We start from the raw sequence: 19,136 nt of genomic DNA on the forward strand, positions 1-19,136 counted from the left end.
GCCACTAAGTTGCAGCAGTCTTGATGAGGCTGGAGAAAGATATACAGAATTAGAGGATCAGGGGGGAAGGAAGGGGAGATAATGATTATAATGACGATGTCTCATTTAGTTGCAGCTCCACAGTTAAACCTGCTGGCAGTGGCTCTGCCCTGTTTGTTCCTATAAATCTTTACTGTGGCTGCCAGAAATGTTTTCAGGGGCCTTATGTAAAAATGAGCTTGTCAGTGTTTTAGAGTCATATTTGACCTTCAAATTTTATTTTTCTTTAACTGAAACGAAAAAAACAGAAACTGCCATTATTAGTTTACTACAAACAAGATGAGGCTGCTGGGCCACTTACATTTGAAAAGCCCTGAAAAATATGATTTGTATCAAAAACTAAAACAGTTCATGCTCTGCCAATTTTCTACATTTGAAGACAATAAGTTTAGGTCTTGGTTGAGCTGGATATTTTTTTGGTGTGGGAAGAGTGGCCTCCCAGCAGGACATTAGAGGAAGTTCTCTAACTGTAACCCTGAGACCGAGAGCTCTGTCCACACCAATTACACCATGAATGGGCTCTGGGGGATCCATGTATGCATTATATTACTCCCCCGGTCAGCCTCACACTGGCCCTCGTAACAGGCGGGCCCTCTGTACAAACACCACACTACAATAGGAACATTCTCTGGCTCTTTGATATGGCCTCATTTTCCTTTAGTTAACACCCCACAACTTCTGGAAAGTGGCAGCACCTGGTTGGTTTAACAACAAAAACACTGGGTATTATGAGCACATTTGTCCATTTTAGATAGTATTGGATTGCAGGTGAAATGGTTTTCATTTGGGATTAACTGTTTGAACAGCCACTTTGCTGCACAACTATAACTCAATCTAATAGTTTAATCTGTAATTGTGTAATCAACTTATTTCAACTACAGTAGCTTTTATATTGTGACTCAATAAAGATGCAAATCTCAAAATGGATGCATTTCTCGAGACCCAAGAAGCATGTTCTGCTTAGAATGCAGCCATAAAATGTAGTTAGGAAATGACATTTTGTCCTCTCTTGTCTTTCTTTCTGTCTCCGTCCCCTTCCTCCTCCTCTGCACCCACCCCATTCTCCTTCCCCCTCTGTTTATTGTGCTACAGTTTCAACCACTGAAACTTGATAACACCATGGGGGATAGGGGCGGAGGGCCGCACTGTGGCCTGCTTGGTGAAGTTGGGGGGGGGAGGAGTTGGATTAAGGGGCCTCCTGTCCTACACGGGATGATTAATGATCTCCAAAAAGTAGGGGCTGACCTTTTTGATAGGGCAATGCTGACGGACCGCAGACAAGGGAGTGACCATCGCGTGTCTGTATGTGTGAAAAGGGAGAAAAGAGAGGATGAAGAGGGCAGACGGGGAAACCACAGTAGGAGATGAGGACAGACAGGGTGCTTGGGTGACAGAGGAGAGGTTAAAGGAGGCATCGGCAGGCTTGCGTAGAAACAAGGCCGTGCTCTGTCATTTCCCTTTGAAAGCACTTCGTCAGTGGGCTAAAACTGACCAAGCTCACCAACCAGACAGAAAGATAATCAGGCAAAAATACTAAAAGACCAGCACTGGTAGCAAAGGGCCCTTACTCTCAGGAAAGGGTGGGGACCCAAATGATACACAGATTCCAACCGCTGCTTTCTAATCATTACTGCAAGACAGACTCTAAAAGAAGAAGCAAAACTATTCTTATTGGACACATCCTCCACTGCATTTGTGATCAAAGATTTTGTGGTTACCGTGTTGATATATGTGAGGGCTGAGATTATCTTTGCCTTTGGTAAACTCCACCCGTTGGCTGGCAAATTACAGCCCAGCCTTTGGGGAGTGAGTTCATCCATGGTGGTTATGCTCTTCTCTTCCTTCAAAACAAAAGGAAATAGTAGTTTTCCTGATGTTTTTTTTGTGCGGGGGTGTGTTGGGAGATTTTAGATTAGAATCTTAAAGACTTTCTAAGTTTTTGTTTCTGTTTGTTTCTTACGAACCAAGACTACCCTTTGTGTCTCTTCCTCTCTCTGTCTCTTCATCCCAACCCCCAATCGGCACTGCCTCCCTGTTATTTCCTCTGTCATTTAGCCAGACTGTTCCGCAACCCTGGATTGCCACTGTGCTGTCCATCTTTAATTACGACCATACTGTACAGGGATTTGAGTCTCTAAGCTGCAGAGCTGGGAGATTCTTAATCACCATGCTCATAAGTAACTGAGCAGGGAAGAGGACGAGTGCAGGCCTCAAGCAGATTCATGCTTCCCTGCGAGGTCATTGGTCACGGTAAAAATAACACAGGCTCCACAGATCCCTGCACCTTGTTCTGGCTTCGTTGGAATATGCTCACAATTTCCCTGAAAACCAAATGCGGCAATCAAATACTATTAAATATCTACAAAAGAAATGTGAAGGGGCTAGTCAGTTAAAACACAAGCTGTTTTTTAAAATGGTATTGCAGCCTAAAAAATTTGAAATGTTGCTGAAACTGAGGCAGCAAGCATTCGTTCCCACCAACAAACATCGTCCTTTTGATACAGGGGAACTTTCTAAAAGGGCATATAGTGAAAAAGGCCTAATGATATTAAACATATCCCTGCATGAAAGGCTTGATGGGACAAAGGTGTAAAGAAGTGATATATCTCTTTTAATGAATTAAAATTGTAGAAAGAAAACAGACAATAGTAATATTATTATTTGGGTAATAAAAGATAAGCCAGGACTTAAAGTTATGAGTCAAGAAAAGCCACAAAATCTGATTTATTTTGAAATACAGTTCCCTTGACAGTATTTGTCTTATTGTACTTTTCATTTGAAATATTGAACTATTTTTTGTGGTGGCTTTAAGCTGTTCCCATGTGAAGCTCTCCTGTGATCAACAAATTTCCCAAACTTCTGCTATCTCTGCATATCTGCGTGTCTTGCTTCTCCATCTGTGTCCTGTATGTGCTCTTAAAGCAATGTTTCCTGGCCTCCACACCCCTGTGATGGATGGTATGAAACACATTACAGCCCCCAGAGGAGCCCTACACCAATACAATAGCCCTGAGCTCACTTCCAGTGCAGCTCTGCGGCAGTGTTGCATAAGCCACACAGTAACGGAGATTTGAGTGCACAGGGGCCTAATGGAAAACAAGATGCTTGATTTGAGGGAAGAAATGGATGTGAAACACACTGGTGCCAAATGGTGTTGCCTTTTTGTGTGGTTTGGGATAAATGGGGTTAAGATAATGGTCAGTTAACAAGTTATGATAGATGAGTGTGAAAAGATGAGTTTTCATCATTTGCAACAAGGCTTAAATCTGACTTTTCATGCTGTAGTATACAGCACATCACGATCCCTTTCCTTACGTTTCATTCTGGTGTGTAACTTAAAAGGGTACTTTGCTAATTTTCAACCAGCTTTGTTTTAAAACACTACAGAACTGTAGTAAACCTTCCTACATTGAACCAGTGCCTAGGTATCCCTCCTCAAACCCGGTGGAACTCCACTGGGTAACGTAATTTATGTCATCTGGTGGTACGAGATTGAAATTGTGTCTGGCCAGACAGCTGCCCTTTTTTTTTTTCTTTTAATTGTTTAAAACTGATGTGTTCGCATGGCATCACCACCAGTGGGAGCGTTGCGGCTCAGTGTATTCTGATAGTTGTAGGTGTCCTTTTCGTCTGTTTCCTTTTTTTTGGGGGGGGGGGGGGGGGTTCTGTAGGATCAATTTCAAAAGTATGTGCATCTTTCTACTGCATAGACAACCTAATCTTATTAAAAGGCCATCTTTCCAGTAGTGAAATATTTCTTTAAGGCCTTTGCAAACCAAGTCGATATTTCTTGTGTACTTTTTTTTGTTGTCTTTTGATTTGTCATCTGATAAAAATCATTATGCACAGGAAACTTGCACACTGAGCCTGATGCGTTTAAATGGCAAAATGGAAAGACACATTTGCCCTATTGTTTCTTGCCACTGGAGTTACCTCCCTAGTCTGTTGCTACTCTCTGCATTTGGCATATCGTACAGCGACCACTTGAGTAATAAAATGATATGGCTATTAAATTATACTCTGCTGTAAGCATCATTGCTGTAGTCCATTTCTTGATTGGCTAATGCTATGAAGATTTCATCTTCCATATACTTTTCTTGCTGTCTCCCTGTCCACTTCTGCCCCGTTCCTCTCTCTTGCTGCAGATGTATGTGTTCCACAGGTCACATTTGTTCACCGCTTGTTAGTCAAACAACTCTCCAAAGTAGGGGTCCTCAACACTTTTCAGGCCAAGGACCCCTTAGCTGAAAGAGAGACTGAGCCAGGACTCCCTGCTAGCTTACGTGTATTGCATAAAATTAAGTTGCACCTGAGATAATCCTCTGAATATCTCATTTGCACTTGCCTGTAGCTGTTAAGTCAGCTGCAGCTGTAGCATGGCTATGTGCGTTAGCCTCACTGTCTGCACTTTCGCCGTATTAGCCATTATGTTAAAATACAGTGTCACACTGTGATATAGCGTTTGCTTTAGCTAGCTCACATGATTGCACAAGGATTCATGAATAAAAGTAAGCCTGTCATAAATGTTGGGTGCTGTAAATTAAATAACTTTTTTGAATAGGCGGGTTTGTCTTTGCTAATAATATGCTGGATTTATGTTAATGTGTATTTCCAGACAGTTTAATTTTTAGGGGATTAAAATAAAATTAAATGAAAGCCTATACTAAATTAGATAATTTGGCAACCCCCCTGTAGTAACTCTGAGGACACCCAAGGGGTCACAGACCCCCTGTTGAAGACTGAGGCTCTAAAGGCTTTTGACGGATGCAGAAAAATGTACCTGTTGCAAAAACTTTAGTCACAGACGACAGTTACATCATCTTTGTGCAAACGTTGTTGACACAATGCAAGGTTGTATTTAAATGTGCAGCAATCTCGGGTGAAAAATACGGATTTGGTGTGCAAAGGCCTTTGGAGTCTTCAAAAATCCTAATAAAGCTTCTAGATGTTTAAGGCCTTCAGATTTATTAAGTGTAACCTTTTTATACAGGGTATTGTTTGTAATTGAGGAGTAAAGCATATTCTGCTCTTAACCTTATTTGAAGTCTCTGCATTAAGAGCATCAAATGAATCCTTGAAAGGTAAATGTATGACCCCCAGTCATGGATTCCAAAAGCCAAAAGTAATTAGCATTGATGGGAGTTGAAATTTCCGAGATGAGTGCACAACCCCCCACAATCTCTTTGCCTGTTTCAACATATCTCTCGTTCTTCTCGGCTTATAGCAGCTGATGTCTCCCATATTGATCAGTGATGCTGGGCCCCAAATGGGACTCGTCAGCTGATGGCTTTATCTGTCAGTCTTGGTGTCCATTGATTGAAGCAGTTAGCTGTATTCTAAAGCTTGCTAGAGGGGAGAGGGACACTCTCAATGTTGCACCTGCCAGTTAAGACATCACTGTCACCTCCCTACACTTTTAAACCAGTAGTACCCAGTCTGACCAGTGAACTGCTGCCAGTGCTAGCCACAGATGACCCCACTGTCACTGAGGAGATAAAGTTGTCTCTATTTTTTCTCGCTATCCTATCTTACACAGGGTCTCTCCTCTTGACATTGTTTCTCTTATGCATTGTCCATTAACCCTTTCTTGTTCTATATATTGCTCTTGCCCTCATTTTCTGTCTGCCTGATGTCTGCAGCTTCATCACAGGAATCTACAGTTGATGTCAAAGCCCCTCCCTCTATTATGCAGACAACATGCCATTGTCATGTTGCAGTGACATATACATTCTTGACATTTCTGCAAAGATCAGAGATGGCTGTTTACAAGGCCAAGCTATTGGGTTACTTTTCTCTCACTTGATCTTCCAGTTTAGCATTAATATAGAGCAGAGGTCATCCACTACATTTGACCAAGCTGTTAAGTTTTAAATTGTGACACCAAAAGACAGTATCTTACAACTCTAGTCCATGTTTTCTTGATGAGGGTTTAATATTAAGTATTTGATATCTAATGCATCCAATTTAAAAACTAGATAGACATTCTTATGCATGTTTACACAGCTCAATGTTAATAATACATTTTGTATTACCATTATATGACTGTATACCTTTTAGTGTTTAGTGTGCTCACGAGAAGTTCAGCTTGTGGATAGAAAACAACTTTTATTGATCTTTTCCCAACTGACTGTAACTCACAATACAGGCCTGTATCATCAGTGTTTATAACCATTGCATATGTCAACAAAGATTTTACCTCCCCCCACGGTAAATGTCTTAGCTGTCATCTATTGTCCGTCTTTGTACCTAACGCTTGCTCATAAATTTAGTTTTGCCAAAGGATGTTTTTAGTCCAATCACAATTACAACTTGGGTCCTTAAAAAGCCTGTTACAGTGAGAAGGGGAAATGTACTCCACACGGAAGCTTGAGATAATAAAGGAACATATAGTGCTGCAGTAATACTTTTATAGTACGGAACACATTATGTTTATAGCACAGAATATGGAGAGCGTCTATGAGCTACTGTTTCCACATATAAAAGTTTGTACTCAGTCAGATGTTTTATCAGCACAAACAAAAGCCAGAATTGTGTAACAAGGGTGAAGAAATGCTGCTCACTCATTATATGCATGTTTCATGCATGAGCAGTGCAGCAGGTTTAGGTGGTTGCTGAAGTTTGTGGCGGTGTACTGTATGTAGTGCTGGAGAAATGAGGTTATTAGGAACAAATTTTTCTTAGGATCAAAAATTGTCAAATCAGTGCCTCACAGTAGTTGTGGCAATGAAATAGAGATTATTTTATTATGAGTGTGGAGAAGTCTGGCTTCACACTAACACACTCATAGCACTGGCCTCTGGCTAGTGCACTGCACATTCATCAGCCACCTGCATAATTCCACTGGTAAACAAGATGTTAATGGAAGACAAACATTCCTAGATAGTTGTGGCTTGCCTTCAAATGTGGCTCTTGGGTGGAGTAATCAGACTATGACAAGGAGAAGCAGTCTGGAGCACTAATGGGTGGATGCATAAACAGATATGCATGGTAGACATATGCTGAGCTAGTAATTTTTCCTTTTTGTGAAGCACAAAACAGAGCCGAGTCTGTGTCACTCTGCAGTTACACCTCCAAAACACTTGTCGGCAGTGGAGGACTCTGTTAAGTGCTGTAAAGTTTATTCATTCATTCATTCATCTTCTAACCGCTTCATCCTCTTGAGGGTCGCGGGGGGGCTGGAGCCTATCCCAGCTACATCGGGCGAGAGGCGGGGTACACCCTGGACAGGTCGCCAGACTATCGCAGGGCTGACACATAGAGACAGACAACCATTCACGCTCACATTCACACCTACGGACAATTTAGAGTTATCAATTAACCTAGTCCCCAATCTGCATGTCTTTGGACTGTGGGAGGAAGCCGGAGTGCCCGGAGAGAACCCACGCTGACACGGGGAGAACATGCAAACTCCACACAGAAGGGCTCCCACGCCCGGGATCGAACTGGCAACCCTCTTGCTGTGAGGCGAGAGTGCTAACCACCACACCCCCGTGCCGCCCGCTGTAAAGTTTAGTTCAAATTAAACTTTATTTATATAGTTGATTCAAAACACACATTAAACATGGTTTAACAGAGACTATTTCAAACACAAGTATGCAAATTGGCTTCACTATAAATCGCAGAACTGACAGACAAACACTTGTCTTTATCTGGACACATTTCCCTTACCAATACAACATGCTAACGTTATTAGCACAAGTCTTTGGCATTTTACATTGTATAAATTAGCCTACCTTCTCGCGATCTTTTCCTCTTCTCATATAAAACCAGGGACAAGGGTGCGGGTGGGCGAGTTCAACTTTCTGTCAACAACGGGGGTGTTTTGAAAACATCATAGCCTGAATCTGGTAATGCTTGCATTGTTTTAAATTGTCGAAGAGTCTTTTTCTGGACGGTCTGTGAAATCCAAATGTAATTAAATAATTTTAAGCAACTGTTTGTAAAATACATTGTGGTGTATTCCTGTAAAGTGACTGCTTTTTCTTAACATGAATAGGCATCCTGGGATTATACATCAAACACCCAAGTTTTCCTTGACTAATGCACACCTGTCAGATGTCACATGTCAGATGTCCTCGCCATTTCTGAGAACCATCAGATATTGAAAGAGCAGTCACCCTAAATAACCATGCAGCGTAAGAGACATCGGCCATCTATCTGTCCTTCCATCCATCTCACTGTCAGCTCCATATCAGCCAGTGTTGATTGGGGTCCAGTCAGTTGATCTGCTGGGTCTCTGGGGATGGAGGGGACTTGGGTTACAGTTGGAGAGGCCATCTCACTTTTCGCGCCATACAACCTTTCCAATCCCCCTCCCCCTCTGTTTCACCAGGTGACCCATCTTCATGACCCATGGAGAAGGAGTCATGTTTCTCTCCCTTTTTCTTTTGCTGTCTTTCTGTTCGACTCTCTACTTTAGCTCAAGGATGCTTCACTGTTGTAGTTGTCAAAAGATTAAGGCTGGACAGTTTACAGTACTTAAAACGTCATATAAATTGTATCAGGCTTGTCAGCGCAGAGATTTATTGCCAGATTGCACTTGGCAAACTTCTAATCGTGTAATTTAAGTTTGAATAGCGTCATTATTTGTAGTTTGACAGCCTGCTCAGTGTGTGAACAGCACCCAGTGAGATTTACAGCTTCTGGCTGTTGTTTGGAGCCTTGCCAGTTTTGTGATGTTTTACACCACAGTCTGAAGCAGTTGACAGTGTGCAGAAGACAGCTCCTGTAATATACTGGCCGCCTTCGCACTGTAATAATTCTTACTAAGAAGCTACTCTCACTGTTTCCTGAGTAAATACAGCTTCAAGTGACTTATCCATCATTAGATGTTTGCTTTTTTCCCCCTGTAGTATTTGTTCTTTATAGTGAGACAGAAGGAAAACTGTAAGGAAGAGACAAGAGAGAAGGTTTTAGTGGTACTCGATCTTCCTAAAATGTCAGGCTGAATCTTAAATTTGTCTTTTGCATTCGTCAGACCAGTACAAATTCTAATAAGGGAGGTGTTACAATATATAAGATAGGAGAGAAAATACTTTTTTGCATATCAAGAAAATTACTTAAAAGTCAGATGTTGTATTCTTTATTTAATCGATAAAGGTGATTAAATGTGAAGTGGGCTCATTAGAAAAAGTCCCAAAATGTTTCTGAGCTGATCTGACATATAGTACATGTGCAGTTGTTTTGGCACTTATTTGCGCAGATGAAGGATGCACAGTAGTTCACTTTGTGTTATCCTTACATGTGTTAATCCCTTTATTGCACTGTTGTTGATATAGTCACATCATGCCATGGCGTGACTTGATCATATTGCAGCACATTGTTTTATGTCTCTGTAGATGATTGATATATGTGGCATCACAGTACGCACTGTAATGTACTCTTTAGGATGGCTTTAATATTTGAGTTTAAACTCAAGCCAAGGGAGGGACTGTGTTTACTTGTGTTAAATACAGTTGGCAGAAGATATGTCATTATTTCTTTGTCTTTCCTGTATCGCCTCTCTCATTGTGCCTGCATTTCTGCTTCTGTCAATTCACATTAATTGCACTTTACTGACATGACAGGGATGAAACCTAGCCAATGGTAGAGAGCATATCGACCCACAACACTGTATTATAGACTTTATTAGACGACAGTTCCTCTCTTTCTATCTCTCTGTCTGTCTCTACCAGCTGTGGCTTTAGCGTCATGCTTAGAATAGCAATGTATTCTATAGTGTAACGTTACATTTAACTTCCCTTATGTGGAGGGTGCATATCTTAACACTCGATATGAATTGGTCCGTCATGCGAGTGGTGGCTCTGCCTGGACTAAAGATAGCAAATTCCATACAGTCAAGGCTTTTTTACCTTTTATGTCCCTGGCCATGCATTAAAAATAAAACAAACATGCCCCAGCGTAGCGCAAGGTCCTGACAATATGCTGCCCCAACGTATGGACATATAAACTAAACAGCCAGGGGGCTGCCCGACATAAAGTAAACACTTAGCATGTGGAGTCCAGACACTCGTCTCTCCTGTCAGTGTCTCCCTGTCCCGTGCAAATGAAGGGTTTGGGCTGCTCTGTATTAACTGAATTCATAAATAGGAAGAGTGGGTGAAAAAGAGCACAAATCACAGCACCTTAGGCTGTTTGAAATACCAGCAGTAATGTGCACTGGTGTAGTTTATGCATTCAGATAATTTCTCTTGTTTTAGTCCAGAAATCTTTTTGACAGTGGACAGTATATTTACTAGTTTGGCATCAGAGTTTCTTACCGAAAGTCAAGCCAGTAAGCAAAATGGATGTAGTTAAATTGAATGCAGGAAGCGGTCTGAGGTGCAGAGATGAGATGTAGCCCTGGTTGGGTCTTATCTGACGTGTAGATACGGTGGTTGAGGTAGGTAGGAGGAAGGTGTGGGTAGGTGGCTGGGGTGGCTCTGAAAGGACTCAGACACTGCCATGAGGCCAGGGGCTGTTTGTGTTGGCTGACACCTTCCTTACAGCAGTAATCCAGTCTTATTCCAGCTGGCTACACCTCCCCCTTCCTTTTTTCCTCCCTACCATCTATCCTTCCTTCCTTTCCTCCTAAAGGCAGCGAATTTTCTCTCTCTCTCTCTCTCTCTCTCTCTCTTCATGCCTTCTTTTTTCTCTTTTTCCACTTTGTTTCTTTATTCATCTGTGTTTATCTTCCTCTGTTTTTTCTCCACCCTGCTCTTTATGTGTTTTTGTGCTTTATGAGCACTTCACAACAGCATTCACATGAGTAATTCGAGTTTAAGGAAGTAGAGCAATCCAACAGAATAATCTTTAAATTGATCGCTAGAATTAAAGCAACCAAAGACCATGAGATGATGTGGAGTTTCCTCCTCTTCCTCTCCTTTTCCATGTCTGAGATCATCTGTAGATGTGAGTGAAACCTCACACCAGCCAATGCTCATTCAGTAAAAAATTCATTTCCTGTGCTTCGTCCACTGGAAGGCTGTCGCTCTGTCACTTAATTATTTAAAAAATGCCCATCATGTGAAGTCAGCGATATGTAATTTACCACTACTGGCGCCAGGGGCACCCAATTGATTTATTATAGAGGCCCTTTAATGTGAACAGCTGTTTCCTACTAAAAATAGGTCAGGGGTCAGATAAAATGACCTTGTTCTTTTTTTTTTTTTTTTTATGTCCTCCCATTGAGATAGAAAGCTGGATGTGAGGCGGGGAATGTTAATGTTTGATTCAGATGTACAGTCTCTGTCTCAGTCTGTTTGCTTTTGCTCAATGCATGGGGCCAGTATAAGGGATCATTACAAATTGTGTGTCATCTGATCAATGGCTCTAGCTTCTAAAATAATAACTTAAAGGCTTTTTGTTTGATTATATATTTTACTCTACGATGGAGTTTCCATCAATGTTTTATATTGATCTGTTGTGTGTTGATGGAGAGACTATTTTTTCCGTAGTGTAAATGCTGTAAATTGTTTCTGTCCTGCTGGGAAATCATCACAGGCATGAACTTTATCAAATATTAAGATATTGATTGTCTGCACAAAATATCAGCTTTATCATCTTATATTAAACAAATTTATCCAAAAGTATTGTCCCTGGAAGGCCTGTATTTGTCAAACTCTCTTTTCTCCTCTGTCTGGCTATCTGTATCCCTTATCATTTGATGTCTAGCCATTTGAAGACAAGCCGTGTGGTTCTTGTGTTCACTGTGGAAGTCGGAGGAAGGACTTAGGGAGTGGTTCAGGGGCCCTCAGCCGCGGCACTTCCCACCAGAGTGACCTCTGACCCCTGGTGCCATTAATCACTAGGCTCCTGATGGCCCTGTCCCTGGGGGAAAATCAGTCCGGGGCAAAGGATGATGGGAGGTGAAGCCTGCAGCCAATTACAGATTGGCTTAGAGCAACCGAGTGGACAAATCAGGGCTTTACAGAGAGATGAAATACCCAATAGCTGCCTACTTGAGGCCTGTGTGGTGTAACGGCATGGAGTGGTCTCATAACATTGGCGATCATGATGTCTCTAGATTTCTCTAAAGAAAAATGAGAAATACGGTTGAAATGGGAACAATTATAACAGCAGAATAGAGTGCATGTTAATGGGACTGTGAGGCAGAGTTGTGCTGGTGCGATCAAAAGAAATGTTTTGGACTGGTCTAATTAAGCCTGTTAGAGCTAAATGTCTCCAGGGTTGGAAACAGAGCAGATGTTGGACACCAAAGGCAGGCTTTCAAATTAGGAAACTCTCTGGCTAACTGCCCCGAGTGTTGCTAATGTGATTTTTGGTCAATTACGGTATTATCAAAGGTGCTTTCCCAGCGCTTTCATATGTGGTCGGGCCATGCTGAAATGTGAAACCTGGATGATGTCAAGTGTTGACTAATTAATGCTGTTTTAGGTTTCAAAACAACCACACTTAAGATACATAGATAGCTATTTGGTTTACTCACACACACACACACACACACACACACACACACACACACACACACACACACACAACTCTGCTGTCTGAAATCTGTCCTTTTTTGGCTTGCTTTTTGTAGTTATGCACTCTGAAAGAAGTTCCTTGTAAATATATTAAATCTGATCTGATTTGAAACAGCCACTGATAAAGGGTGAATAAAAGCATAGGCGTGAATCAAAGCCTAACTAACTGCTGGCCTGTCACTATGGGGCCAGTGCTGTTGTGTTTCATTTGTTGTGCTCTCATTGTTCACGTCCGGGCCAGTATGAAAACATGGCTTCCTGCTGACCTGCAGTTTAATTCACACATCAATAACCCCTGGCTGATCTCTGACCCCTCTAGTTGTACTAATTGTTTGATGCAAGATTGATGTCCAACACTGCATTAAATAACTGACGAGGTGCTGGCAGAAAAGCGTTCCTGGTGCTTTGATCCGCTGCGTGTTCTGGAAATGTAGCTAATGCCCAGAGATGTAGTGGAACGTCTGTCATTTACATTTAGTTTACAGTGTCTTTTCAGAGTAAAGTTGACCTACTTTTCAGTTTGATAGGAGGACAGGACCTTTTTAGTATTTATTGTACAGTTGCCTATTATACCGTTACATTACTGGCTGCAGTTTATATACACATTTACACACCACTGTATATGTTTTAACTTGTTTAGAGCTGATTTGGAAAAGGTATCTCAATACATGCTTTGATTTATTCTGAAATAAGTCTGTTTATAAATAGCTAACCCCTTGAGACTAACCATCTCGTATTCAAGGGGGTCCTTAAGGACAGTTATACAATATAAACACAATGACACAAAACATGTAACAAATAAGTAGAATAATGAGATAATTAAAAGATACCAAATGTGACAAAAAAAAATCAAATCTTTTTTTTCTATGTACTTTTTTTTAATTTATTTATTTATTTTTTTTAAATTGGGAATATACAGACCTGGCGTTTAACAGAGACAATGAATAATTGTTCTCCTCTCCTCTGTACAAAGCCAATTCTTGTTATCTGTAAAGGAAGCTGGCATCTTGGCAAAAGGCCCTCTTGTTTTCTTTCGTAATTGGCTCTGGAGATAAGATGGCTTTTTTTCCAGAACGGCTCAACATTATTAACCACGTACAATATGCTGCGGTGCTGTGGTTACATTCACTTAACAAGGTGAGAGAAAGTCTTACTGTTGTGTTTGGAGGTAGGCCTATGTATTTACTCCATTACATAAAACCAGCACCACTGAATGCAGTTTATTCAGTCTTTAATTATTAATTTAGGTGAATGGAGGTGGACATAATCATTTCGACAGAGGAAGGATTTTTGCAGGGCTGTTGTATTCGATTGCATTAGATTTTAAAGGTGGACCCAATAAACTGGTTCCACTGGACATGTTTCAGTCCTACATGTATTTCTGCTTTTTAAAACGCTGTCCTGGCTGCTTGTAATCACTTGCATGTGTGTTTTAATGTATAGACTACCTTTACCAATCTCTAAAAACTTCATTCACTTCCCATTGTTGCTATGTTGACATGCAGAATGAGGAAACGATATTGAACAATTATTGCTTAATATTGCAGCGCCATTGGCTTTCACAGCCCCTGTGTAGAGACCCACTGCACCATGATAATTTATATTAACAGGTTTAACTGTCTCACCTCACCCAAATACAGAAATGTGGAAGTCTGCTATATCTGGACAAACTTTAAGAGTCATTTTGATTCAACACTAGAGCAGGAACAGCTTTAGTTTCAACACCTTCAACTTCACAACCAATATTAAGTAGTGCACTTAAAAGGTCAGAGCCACAGTGTCCTGACAGTACTGCCACACCTTCCTGATCTCCACACTTAGATAGGTCCAAGTGTTCACGTAGGCCCCTTGCACATAGCTTAGACATGTTGCTAACTTAATAAAATGAACCAGGGCTAATCTTCATGGCCTGATCACACTGCTATTTTACAAAGTCATTAATGAGTCTGATTCCAGGTTAAGAGCAGCCTGTGCAGGGGCTGAAGGATTGGCTGGCATTAGCTGTGAGGGCAAATCTGTACGACTCCCCTTTGCTGGGCCCGGCAGCACTAACAGCAGAGGGGTGTGGATTTACTCGGTACAATCCTCTAAATGAGCTTCATTATACTGGCCTATCCAGGAGCCCCCCCACCCACCGCTGCCCATGGATTAGCAGGTCGTCACAATCCCCAGTCCCCTCCTCCCACTTCATGCTTACACTGTTGCGCATTGCACTTTTTGATTCTGTTGCATACTGCGAACCAACCCCTCCCTCCTCCTCGTTGCCCCCTCCTCCCCACACACTCCCTGCAAGCCTCACTGCAGATAAGCTGTTGACAAGATTAATGCATCTGTATCAAAAGTCTAGAGCCGCTTTGCTTTGTGTTGTTTGTGAATCCCCTTTTCCAGGTCAAGCCAGATTGCCTTAACTGGGCTAATATGTTTTCAAGCCAAATTTAACAGGTGTGCTGGCAACAGGCCTGACACACTCGTCTTAACAGTATCCTGACAGCGCTTAGATCAGTATCTAGAGATCGCAAATGATTCTGGCTGTTTCAGCATTGATTGGTGGATGGATTAATGCATAATTTAGAATAAATCCTGCTTTGTCGTTTTCACTGTAGCAGCTTTAAATGTATTTTCTGTGTTGGGTGCCAATATGTCTCTACAGGGATGCACACAAGAGAACTTGTCAGCATCAGGGTTTACCATTACTGTTGAGATTGTCCATGTTAAAAATGCATGCATATGTGATACACAAATGCACTTTAAAATACATTCATTCACTATAAAGCATTCATTGTGCATCACTCAGTTATTCCGATTCAGATGTATGATTTATACTGTATTGATTTATTTTATGGTTTTCCTGTCCTCCATAGGAACCCCAGTCAATCGTATCCCCATCATGGCCAAGCAGGTCCTGGATCTGTATATGCTGTATAAACTGGTGACAGAGAAGGGAGGCCTGGTGGAGGTAATCAACAAGAAGATCTGGAGAGAAATCACAAAGGGACTCAATCTGCCTACCTCCATCACCAGTGCAGCTTTTACCCTGCGCACACAGTAAGTCTTTGCATCTGTGTCACCAAACAACCAGCGAAATTAATTTCATTGGCTGCTGTTGCTTTAAATTGACCCGGCCTGTTTGTTCAATGTTGATCTTATGCAAACTCTAATTTAATTTACGGGAACTAAATAAGGAATCTCAAATGTGTGACTTCTCAGCTGGGAACAAGCACCTTCCTTATTCCATGAATATATGTGCTGTATAGAATGTGGATTTCTGTGTGTGTTAGTATGAGTACGGATGTCAATATTAACCCGTGCCTGTGTGTTTATACACATGTGGGTTTGTTTCCTCCACCGGGCCGCCTTCCCTCTTCACATTCAATCCCTCTGTCCATTACATCACACATAGAGCCCATTGATTCCCATAGATTTATTGATGTGATTTGGGTCAGAGTTCACAATGACTAAGGTGGGCTTTGACTGACAGATTGTATGCCAAGCCATGACTAAAACGCTCTCGCTATCTCGATGGAAATCGTTCCGTAGGTGTAACACCTCTCCATACTGTCCACTAGCAGCGTGCCCTAATGATCCTTTATGTATTTTTAATGTTGGTGGGTTGTTGTGTTGTGTTGCGTTGCTTCGTGAGCTTTATCTAATGGACACTGCTCTTAGCTTCTTATTGATCTGTTTTTCTACCATCATGCAGTCAGCATACTGTATCTTCAAATCACCGACTGTACTTATGGGATGGAGAAAAATACCAGAGCTGTGACTGTGCATACCTGTAGAGCCCTTGTGATGTCATCTAAGTATACTCAGCATACAAAACATGTTTTTGCACAATTGCCATACCAAGTGTCTCATTAATCCTGTGCCTATACATGCACTTAAGTAACAAGGTTTCTGGCCTCTGTAGTAATGTATTTTTTAGATGTCATTTGTATAAGAGGGGTTTCTACAATCAGGGTAGGGGATTAGAGAAACACAGTTAACAGCTAGATTTCTGCTAGAGAAAGCAGATTTTTTAAACCATGCCTATGTGTGTAACCAGGTGTCAAACAGGGTTTTTACATACAGTCACTTTTATAGCAGTGCTGGGGACAAAATGAAAGATCATTCTTTATAGTGGTCTATTCTTTCATCCGAAATTAAATCCAAACACCAACTAAAAGTTACACTGACCTGTGAAGTAATTTATAGCCTTTACAGATGAAACAAATCCTTTTTTTTCTTAATTGGTAGACTCATTGTAAAATCTAGACCTGTTTGCACCTTTTGGGAAAAACTCTCACTGCAAAATAAAAAAAAACCATCAGACAACAGTGACTTATATCATTGTTCCACTTAAAATAAGACAAACTTGGTTGTAAGGCATGATTAGGTAGGGGAGATATTAGTTTACATATAGACTGAAAACAGGATTAGAAGGAACCAGTTTACTCCAGTACATGCCAGCACTTTCTTTGGTTTCCTGCTTTAACTGTATTTTTTCCATAAACCTAAATCCTTGTGTGCACGTGCTCATTTAGTCACTGGTCACCTGAAAAAATATGTTGAAGGCAGAGATTACTCTTCTTGGATTGAAATAGCTGATAGTCAGTATAATTTAGATAAGTAGCATATTTGAGTTAATGTTCTTAAATTTGACAGACTTTTTATTTTAATTCATAATAAAGCTGGTTTTGGTTATGTTTTTGATTAAGCAAATAAGTCTGAAAGATCCTGCTAATTCTTGCTGTGTGATTTCTTTTTTTTTCTGTAGTGATCTGATGTATTGCTTTGTGCATGTGTGTGTTCTCCTCTCAAGGTACATGAAGTACTTGTATCCGTATGAGTGCGAGAGGAAAGGCCTCAGCTCCCCAGGTGAGCTCCAGGCTGCCATCGACAGTAATCGACGCGAGGGTCGTCGTCCGAGCTACAGCAGCAGCCTCTTCCGCTTTTCTCCCTCTCCCAGCACAGCTCCCCACATCCTCTCACCTCCCAAGATGCACCTTTCAGCTCTGGGGGCAGGGGCCTCGGGGGCCCTCAACGGCCTGCAGGCCTCACCAGGACCCTCTCTGAAGAAAGGTAGGAACCATACAGCTGACAACCAGACATGGCGACTACTGATGACGTGAATAAAACCTCTTGAATCAGTAGAGACAATAACCTCATCATTAAGGCCAAAACACTCAATCACCAAACTGCTGCCATTATTATTTTCTATGAACAACCCCACAGCTGCGCCGGCTAGACTTGCGCCATCGCTTGTGTATGGCCACCCTGCGACCCTTCATGCCACTGTCCTATTTCGAATCTGGCTGCCTCTGGAAAAAAAGACATTTTCTTCTCCACTTGCTCCCTTGTACATCCCGCCTCCTGTAGCAACTCATATGCTCAGCTTCAGTGGCATCTTGACTTCTCACCTCGTCTCTAGTGTGTAACTAGTTTTTGAGGTTGAGAAATATCCCGATTTCTTGAACTATACGACCCATAAAGCCCTCGTTAAAAAATATTAAGGCTTATTGAAAAGTCATGAATTTTTAAATTTTTTTCCACCAAAGTGTGTGGGAACCCTGAACTTTGTGAGGTCTTATGTTGATGCGCTGCAACACAGTGCTTCCTACTGGTGTTAGGAGCGGCACTCAATGTGCATCATATGACGAGCTGCAGCGGTGCATCAGCAGTGTGTTGTCCGCTTTACATGAGTTTTACACCAGTTAGTATGATTAAGATTTTGCAAATTATCGCAAAGCTTCATGGCAGCACAAAGAGGAGGCTGATCTTTATTCCACAAATACACATGCTGGGAAATACAAGTTTATAGTACGTGGGGGTTAACTTCAAAAACAAGTCTGCTTCCAAGTAAACAGGCAGCTCTCAGATATAACGTACAAGTGTCTAACTATGAATGGGGGAAGAAGGGTGTAACTGGAAAAAACAACAAGCATATACACTCATAAATCTGTCTCTGGATCCATGAAGGTTATAATAAACTGAGCAAATGTTTACGACAGAGAATGTAGCCTCTCTATACAGGTTGGATTGAACTGGAGTTTTCCAGTTACAGATGTGCTCAGACTTTAAAGTATTTATAGGGAAATACTGCCCTCTGTGGCAATTTGGAAAAACTACATGTAGTCACAGCAATTGAAAAACATGACTGAAAGACAGTAGTCCTTCTCTTAGATACTTGTTTTAATGATTTAAGGAGGGTTTGTTTTTTAGTACCAGCATGATTACACAGCAAAAGAAAAAGCAAGATATATAAGCCCTGACATGATTCCAAAATAGTTTTCATCTGAGCACCTGTTCTGTTTTTGTCAAATGTATGTGCACGTATATGTGTGTAGGCCTATTGGTGTGTGTGTGAGTGTGTGTGCGTGTGTGTGGATGGGTGTATGTGTGTGCAGGAATGCTGATGTGGGAGTGTCCTGTTACATTTGCGTATTATATTCTCGCAACAAGTCCTGATCCTTCCCTCCACTATGTCCCGCCATCGGTGTGTGTGTGTGTGTGTGTGTGTGTGTGTGTGTGTTTGTGTGTGTGTGCATTTTAAGTGTTTTTATATGACTCTGTGTGTGTGTGTGTGTGTGTGTGTGTGTGTGTGTGTGTGTGTGTGTGTGTGTGTAGCCCATCCAGGTGTTTAAGAGTCCA

At 41.5% G+C, this 19,136-nt stretch overlaps 1 protein-coding gene across 4 annotated transcripts in view; it reads left to right on the forward strand.

Annotated features, from left to right (window-relative positions):
- The window catches only part of LOC125899459 (AT-rich interactive domain-containing protein 3B-like), a 58,935-nt gene that overhangs the window by 32,731 nt on the left and 7,068 nt on the right, over positions 1–19,136 (forward strand). For all 4 annotated transcript variants that reach the window (XM_049593836.1, XM_049593843.1, XM_049593851.1 and 1 more), the window contains exons 5-6: positions 15,368–15,551; positions 17,308–17,567. In XM_049593836.1, coding sequence (XP_049449793.1) covers positions 15,368–15,551; positions 17,308–17,567 — 444 coding nt within the window. The remainder of the gene's footprint in view (positions 1–15,367; positions 15,552–17,307; positions 17,568–19,136) is intronic.

Source organism: Epinephelus fuscoguttatus, linkage group LG2 (genome assembly GCF_011397635.1).
Source record: "Epinephelus fuscoguttatus linkage group LG2, E.fuscoguttatus.final_Chr_v1".
Lineage (NCBI taxonomy): Eukaryota > Metazoa > Chordata > Actinopteri > Perciformes > Serranidae > Epinephelus > Epinephelus fuscoguttatus.